The sequence below is a fragment of the Bidens hawaiensis genome, unplaced genomic scaffold (assembly GCF_021521415.1).
Source record: "Bidens hawaiensis isolate Kalapana, Puna unplaced genomic scaffold, B.hawaiensis_p1.1 tig00027564_1, whole genome shotgun sequence".
Taxonomy (NCBI): domain Eukaryota; kingdom Viridiplantae; phylum Streptophyta; class Magnoliopsida; order Asterales; family Asteraceae; genus Bidens; species Bidens hawaiensis.
Window position 1 is genome coordinate 143,209 of NW_027494466.1, and position 7,888 is coordinate 151,096.

At 42.4% G+C, this 7,888-nt stretch overlaps 2 protein-coding genes across 2 annotated transcripts; both read right to left on the reverse strand.

Moving 5' to 3' along the window:
* Window positions 1-899: 899 nt before the first annotated feature.
* Window positions 900-1,697, reverse strand: LOC143575636 (uncharacterized). The gene has a single exon (XM_077059948.1). The coding sequence runs from the start codon at window positions 1,695-1,697 to the stop codon at window positions 900-902; it is 798 nt and encodes a 265-aa protein (XP_076916063.1).
* A 1,406-nt stretch (window positions 1,698-3,103) lies between these two features.
* LOC143575637 (uncharacterized) lies at window positions 3,104-7,435 on the reverse strand. Its single transcript, XM_077059949.1, has 4 exons — window positions 5,979-7,435; window positions 4,224-4,482; window positions 3,685-4,095; window positions 3,104-3,640 (listed from the first exon to the last, which is right to left on the reverse strand). The coding sequence occupies exons 1-4, from the start codon at window positions 7,433-7,435 to the stop codon at window positions 3,104-3,106; spliced, it is 2,664 nt and encodes an 887-aa protein (XP_076916064.1).
* Between the last annotated feature and the right edge of the window lie 453 nt (window positions 7,436-7,888).

The window sequence follows — 7,888 nt, forward strand, 5'->3', positions numbered from 1 at the left end:
ACCTTGAAAAGTAAGCATTTTTTCTTATAACTCTTTGTCCAGGTTACAATCTCGTTCACGATCAAATGCCCATCAAGTATGTTTCTACCTTCTATATAAGCAGTTTGCTCAACCCCAACAATTAAAGGAATTACTTTTTTAAGCCTAGTTGCAAGGAGTTTAGATATCACCTTTGACATACACCCAATTAAATTGATGGGTCTGTAATCTTTAATAGCAATCGGATCTTTGATTTTAGGTATTAGAGAAATAAAGGCCGAATTACACCCATTTTTGAGCAAACCGTATTGCTCAAAATCTTTGACAAACCCGAAGAAATCGTTCTTCATCACATCCCAAATTTTTTTTATAAACTTGAAAGTGAAGCCGTCAGGGCCCGGTGATTTGTCATTCCCGCAAGCCCACACGGCTTCTTTAAGTTCCGCTAAAGAAAACGGCCTCTCAAGCCAGATAATATCCTCACCTGACAATCTTGTAAAATTGTTGCTTATCAATCTCGGCCTCCTAATGGACTGCTCATTAAATTTAAAGCGAAAAAATTTAGTATTTCAGCTTTTACCAAATCTGGTTCGATCTCCCAGTTACCATTTAAAGAGATACAATTAATCGTCGACTTTTTAATGTTCCCGTTTATGTGACCATGGAAGAATCTGCTGTTTTCATCTCCCTCGACATCCCATCGAACCTTAGCTTTTTTGACGCAAATCCAACCTCTTTCTATGCTTGAATTCAAGAAGTTTAAACTTCGAGTCTGCCCGAACCTGTTTATCTTGGACCGAGATACCCGAAGCCTCGGCTTTCACCTCAATATCTTCAATTAGACTTGCCAAGAGAGCCATGTCTGCCACCTCAGCTTCTTTTAAGTTGGATTTCCACACCTTTAAATTTTGTTTTAACACTTATAGTTTTCTCATTAAATTGAGCTCTTTTGAAATACAATTTCTGTCATCCAGCCAAGAATCCTTGACAACATTAGACAGACCCTCACAAGACAACCAAGAGTTGAAGAACTTGAAAGGAACAGGACCATACCGCAAATCTCTAGCAGAAAAAACCAAAGGGCAATGATCAGACAGATTTCTTGGTAAAGCCGTGACTGTACCAGAAGGCCATTTACCAAGAAAATCTTTACAAACCAAAAAACGATCAATTTTACTCAAATGATTACCATCATCACTCATCCATGTGAATCTTCGCCCACCCATATTGAACTCAAATAACCCTGTGGAAGCGATGAAAGTATTGAAAGCCGCCATGTCCGACTCACAACCTGAAGCCGGTAGACGATCTTCCTTTACTCTCGTTTCATTAAAATCACCTAAAAAAACCCACCACCCAGGGTAGTCAGCTTTCAAATTAAGAAGTTCAGACCAAAGCGCTTTCCTCTCAGACGAAATCTTAGAAGCATAAACGTTAACGATATTCAAACGAACCTCAATCCCGACCCACTTACCAGAGAGAAAAATGAAATTTTTGTTTTTTAGTTCCTGCATAGGATTGAACCATGAAGGATCCCAGATGCAGAAGATACCACCTGATCTACCACAAGATTCAACCGCCACCAAAGAAAAGGAAGTATTTCCCCATAAGCTTCTAAATGGGATGTCTTGAGTATTTCCCCATGACCCACTCTTTCTGCCCACCACCTCTTTAACCCTCACAGCCTGCACAGCTTCCACTCTCCCTTCTCCTATCATACTTTGATAGATTTGCAACTAATTTCATGTCATATTTCATTTAATTTCTTTTCCAACTCCAATGGTTCCTTCACATTCAAGAATCTTGCAAAACCAAAGACTCTCCCAGCCATATTCCTTTTGTTAGCCACATAAACATCCGCAATCCGACCCAGATCTTGAAGTTGAAACCAGATTCTTTTGCTACTCCAGGAAAATTCGTGATGTAGTAGTTGGAAGTTAACCTTCGGACCTGCTCCAAATCCCCCTTTCTATCAGCCCCAGCCATTCAAGTTCAGATTGTAGATTAAATCTTTTGTGCCAAAGCTTAGATGCTAGCGAACAACTACGCAGGCAAAAGGTGTGTATAGACAATGCAACAGGAAAGCTACCTACAAAAACATAATGTTTTCTCAAAATAAAATGATTTTAAAATAATGCTTAAAACCAAGTAAATTGAAGGTTTAAAATTCACTAATTTATAATGGGATATCAGTGGCGGATCTAGACAATAATTTCAGGGGTAGCGTAAAATTTTTCTTAACCGTTCATTAAGACTTTTTTTTACCGGTGCCTAATTACGTGTTTCGCGCAAAGCGGTGTCCAATATAGGGTTTCGCATGTACATTTGTCTAGTTACGTGTTCGGCGTGTCCTGGGCCCGACCTCGTGTTGCAAGCGTACCGACGTCCAGTTAACCCGTTTACAATGGCGGATCAAAACAAGTTGGCTTATAATGGGTCACCCCAAAATAACCCAAACTTGTTTGCTTATTGATATTGTAAAATAATTCAAACTTATTAACATAATAATACAATGATCTTTTGATCGAATTAAACATATATTGTTAATGAGTAGTTTTAGAATTCACTCAACAAAAATATTGATAAACACGATATTGAATTAAATAGGAAAATAAAAGACAATTGTAAACCATTAATTTTAAATAAAAAGTTTAATCAAATAGCTAATCTAAAAACAAAACATATCATTAAGCATATTAATTTTATTTATTAAATTTAACTAGAATATTTGATTAACAAGTAATGTGAAATATTTAACTATAAAGTGATTTTAAATTCAAATCAAACTCTAAAGGGTATTATTTATAATTGTGTAGAATTAAAAGAGGTTAATAATAAGTTTGCTTATAATTTACTTTTTTTTAATAATCACACGATCCTATTCATCTTCCCCACTTTTCATTCTCTTTCTTCTTCCATGGATTTTAAGTTATTGGAGGTTTTCTAACTTTGAAAGGTATTGATAAAAAAAAAAAAAACTTTGAAAGGTATTGATAAATAATGAATAATTGCTTGATTATTTCATCCCACGTAATGTGTATTTATAATACAATACAAATCTTGTAATTTGAGACTAATTCTTAATTTACTAAATATACAAAGTTGCCTAATATATGTACGGCTATTACTCCCCCGCAGTCGAAACGAAGGGAGGACCGATGCTTAGACTGGATCGAAAGTCATCGAAGAGAACGCGTGGCAAGCCTTTGGTGAAGATGTCAGCAACTTGATGGCGAGACGACACATGAACCACACGAACATTTCCTTTTTGAACCTGTTCCCGAACAAAATGAATGTCAAGCTCGATATGTTTAGTGCGTTGGTGCTGAACCGGGTTACCCGACAGATAGATAGCACTAACATTATCGCAATAAACTATAGTTGCACGGTTTAGTGGGCGTTGGAGCTCTAGAAGAAGGTTACGCAGCCAGCAGATTTCAGCGACAACATTAGCAACTCCACGGTATTCAGCCTCTGCACTGGAGCGACTGATGGTAGACTGCCGTTTAGAGGACCAGGAAATGAGATTGTCGCCTAGATAAACACAGTAACCTGATGTTGAGCATCTCGTGTCAGGGCATTCAGCCCAATCCGCATCTGTATAAGCGCGTAGAGAACCAGTGTCAGAAGGACCCAGGTGAAGACCAAGATTAGGTGTTCCCTGATGTACCGGATAATTCGTTTCAAGGCATTCCAGTGAGTAACCCGAGGAGCATGCATGTGCATGCAAATTTGTTGCACTGCATAGGAGATGTCGGGGCGTGTAAACGTGAGATACTGTAGAGCACCTGCAAGAGAACGAAAAGTGGACGGATCATCATAAAGGGGACCTGTGTCTGCACCGAGCTTGGGTTGCGTGTCGACTGGTGTGGCAACCGGCTTACATGAATCCATAGCCGCACAATGGATGATGTCTTTGACGTAGGCCGATTGCAAGAGAAAGAGATTGTTGCCTGTACGAGTCACCTGTATACCCAGAAAGTAGGACAAGGGCCCCAAGTCTTTCATTGAGAATTCTCCTGCAAGACTGGACATTAGTCGACCCCGAAGAGCTTCATTGGAGGTAGTAAGTATGATGTCATCGACGTATATCAGGAGATACGCAATGTCACGATCCTGGTTATATATGAACAATGAGTTATCACATTTACTTTGGCGGAAACCCTGCAAAAGAACAAAATTAGTGAACCGTTGGTACCACGCCCGAGGGGCCTGTTTCAGACCATATTCTTCAGGCGACAAACATGATCAGGGTAGTCTCGATCGCGAAACCCCATGGGTTGATGCATATAGACTGTCTCATGTAGAGTGCCGTGTAAGAAAGCATTAGTGACATCCAGTTGATTGATCTGCCAGGATTGAGCCAGAGCCAGTGACAAAATAAGTCGAATAGTGGCCGGTTTAACAACCGGGCTGAATGTTTCACCACAATCTATACCTGCCTGCTGACCACGGCCATCACAAACGAGCCGAGCCTTGTACCGTTCCAACGTGCCATCAGACCTGAACTTGTGTTTAAATAGCCACATACTACGAATAATATTCATGTCGGGAGTGCGAGGTACAAGCTCCCAGGTCTTATTTTTAATAAGGGAACTAAATTCGTTGGTCATGGCACTATACCATTCTGGAGTGGACAAAGCAACCTTGGGATTTTTCGGAATTGGTTGAAGAGTAGTGGTGTTAAGGTTGAAAAGGTGCTTGGGTTTGACAATGCCACTCATGGAGCGGGTGCGCATAGAATGGGTATTGGCTGCGGCAGGGGGTGGGTTTGGGGCTGGTACGGGATCGGGTAGATTAGGTGATGGGTTGGTGAATGGGCCGGGTGTAGTAGAAGCGGTAGAGGTGTTAGGGGTGTGAGTTTGTGAGGGTGGTGGGGTAAGAGAGTGGGCTGAGGGAGTGGTTGAGGACTGGGCCGAATGAGAGTGAGATAATGGGCCTTGGGCAGTAGGGGATTGGGTAGTGTGCTGGTCGGTTGAAGTGTGGGCTGGGGTAGAGTTATTAGGTTGGGTGGTGGAGGTTTGGGCTGGGGATTGTTGGGGCGGCAGTGGGCCGGTTGGGCCAGGGGAGACATGTGACCATATTAGAGGGTTTAAGGTTGGGTTTAGGAAGTCATACGTGTGGGCTGTGGTTGGGGATTGTATTGCAAATGGGAAAATGGTTTCCTCAAAGTTGACATGTCGGGAGATAAAGATTTGATTGGTGGAGAGGTTTAGACATTTGTAGCCACGGTGATTTGGAGGATAACCAATGAAAACACACGGGTGTGAGCGTTGGGTTAATTTATTGATGGTTGTGGAGGGTGTTATGGGATAGCATAGGCAACCGAAAACACGTAGATGGTCGTATTCTGGTTGACAATTGTATAAGAGGGAGGTGGGGGATTTAAAGTTTAGTGTTTTGGTGGGTAGAATGTTTAATAAGTATGTGACGGTGGCAAGGGCATGGTGCCAAAGGTTAGGAGGTAACGATGCTTGCGCGAGAAGGTTGCGAAGCATGTTATTGATGGTGCGGATTTTGCGTTCCGCTTTGCCATTTTGAGAGGAGGTGTGCGAACAAGAAAACCGAAAATGCACGCCATTTGTGTCACAAAAAGTGTAAAAGTTGTTGTTAGCATATTCGGTTCCATTGTCGCATTGGAATTGTTTATTCTTCTCTCAAATTGGGTGTTGACGTGGGTGTAAAAGGATTTAAAAGTGGCAAAAACCTGTGATTTATGGGAAAGGGGAAATTTCCATAAGAAATCTGTGTAATTATCAAGAAACAACACATAATATCGGTGACCTCCCGTGCTAAGGATGGGGGAGGTCCATAAATCACTATGAATAATATCAAAAGGCATAGAAGTAGAATTCATAGAATCATAAAAAGGAAGTTTAGTACTCTTCCCAAAAACACATGGTTCACACAAAGTGTTATTTATTGTGGAATAATTAATGAAAGACGACAATTTTAAAGAATGTAAAAGACTATTTCCCGGGTGTCCTAGACGTTGATGCCAACGATCTTGTGTGATGGTGGTGAAGGCGGATGGTTGGTTGGAAGTAGTGTGGAGAGGAGCGGTGAGCGGATAAAGATCGCCGGTGCTGTTGCATCTAAGGATGGGCGCCCGAGTTTTGAGATCCTTCACAACAAAACCAAAAGGGTCAAACTCAATAGAATCAAGGTTATCAGTGGTTAGTCGTCTAACAGAAATTAAGTTTTTGATGATGTGCGGGGCAAAAAGGACATTGTTTAATTTTAATGGTGGAAAGGGTGGTGGTAGGACTTGGTTGCCTTGTGCCACAACAGGAATAGATTGACCATTACCAACAATTATAAATTTATTAGTGCACGTATTAAACTTGGACGGGGAATAAATACCTTGCTGGTTGGCTGAGTGGGAGGAGGCACCGGTGTCCATAACGCCATGATCGGGTGGGTTGAGAGCCATTGTATAGAGAGCTTGTTCGATGTCCGTAGGGGTGTAGGAGTAGTTCGCCTGATCCGGATGAGCTCCTAATATACCCTGGCTGTTTTGTTGGTTCGGCCTGGATGGATACGGACAAGGTGGACGACCCGAGGATGGCTGCGACCACTGTTGAGAAGAATTGTTCATCAGTTGCGACCACTGGTTGGCTGTCCAGGAAGTTGGAAAAACAATATAGGGGTGGTTTGGAGATGCTTGAGGCTTGCGGTTCCTGTTATTATTATTATTACGCGGGCGACCCCGTCTAGGACCCCGAGACCTATTCCGGTTACTTGCAGCAGCGTCGGTGGATGGCTGAGATGCTGCAACAGCGGCTAAGGCAGTAGCCGAGAGCTGTGCAGCCGCTGCTGATTGGCGCTTCTTCTTGGCTTCTTCGTTGGTGAGACGGGAACGAACTTCAGAAAAATCCAGAAGTGGATCACGGTTTTGCAGAACTGTGGATATTCCATCAAACTGTTCGGTCAAACCTGTGAGGACTTGAAGCACGAGCATACGGTTGTCGATGGGAGACCCGAGGCCTTGTAGTTGGGCAGCCAACAGTTCCGCATGCTGTAAATAAGCGGACATAGAAGAAAAGTTGGCGAGATTCAGATTAGCGAATTCTTGGCCAAGGAAGATGGCACGGGTGCGGCTATTATCATTGAATTCTTTCTGAAGCGCAGTCCAGGCTTCAAAAGCCGACTGACCAGGGACGCAGATGATGTGTAGGAGATCAGTCGAGATGGTCCCGTATATCCACTGGAGCACAAGAGCATCCAGCCGAGACCAAAGGGCTGTCTTCGGGTCAGCGTCCGTCGTTTCAGAGGACGAAGAAGACGCGGGTTCGGCAGGCATTGGGGAGAGGTGTTGGATGACCTCGTAGGCTCGACAGTGTATCTGGAAAAGTTCCAGCCATATGGTAAAGTGAGGCGATTCCTTTTCCAAAACCATGGGAATGAAATTGCGGATATTGGTGATGGTCATGGCTGGATGGAGTTTGGGATCCATGGCAGCCTGAATAGGGGATAATGGATGAAGAGAATGTGAGAGGAAGGGAGGAAGAAGACCGGCGGCAGTGGGAGGCACCGGTTGAGGGGTAGGGTTAGGATCTTAGAGGAATGATACCATGATAAATAATGAATAATTGCTTGATTATTTCATCCCACATAATGTGTATTTATAATACAATACAAATCTTGTAATTTGAGACTAATTCTTAATTTACTAAATATACAAAGTTGCCTAATATATGTACGGCTATTAGGTATAATTGAAAGGTTTTAAAACCTAAAACCTTTTTAGGGTAACATAATATAATTTCAGTGGGTAACATAATACATAAAACGTAAAAGTAAAAAAAGAAATTTCACTTCGTCGGACAAGTCCGCTACCCCCCACCCTCAAGTAAGTCCGCCCCTATGGGATACCCGGGTTTTGAATACAGACCATCATGCAAAACCA

Bases quoted from the DNA above. Each gene is read 5' to 3' on its own strand.
- LOC143575637 (XM_077059949.1), bottom strand. From the start codon at position 7,435: ATGGATCCCAAACTCCATCCAGCCATGACCATCACCAATATCCGCAAT. The intron at 4,483-5,978 runs GCATCAACGTCT...ACACAAGTTCAG, and splicing joins ACCATCACACAAGATCGTTG to GTCTGATGGCACGTTGGAAC. The intron at 4,096-4,223 runs GTTTGTCGCCTG...ATATATAACCAG, and splicing joins ATCGAGACTACCCTGATCAT to GATCGTGACATTGCGTATCT.
- LOC143575636 (XM_077059948.1), bottom strand. From the start codon at position 1,697: ATGATAGGAGAAGGGAGAGTGGAAGCTGTGCAGGCTGTGAGGGTTAAA.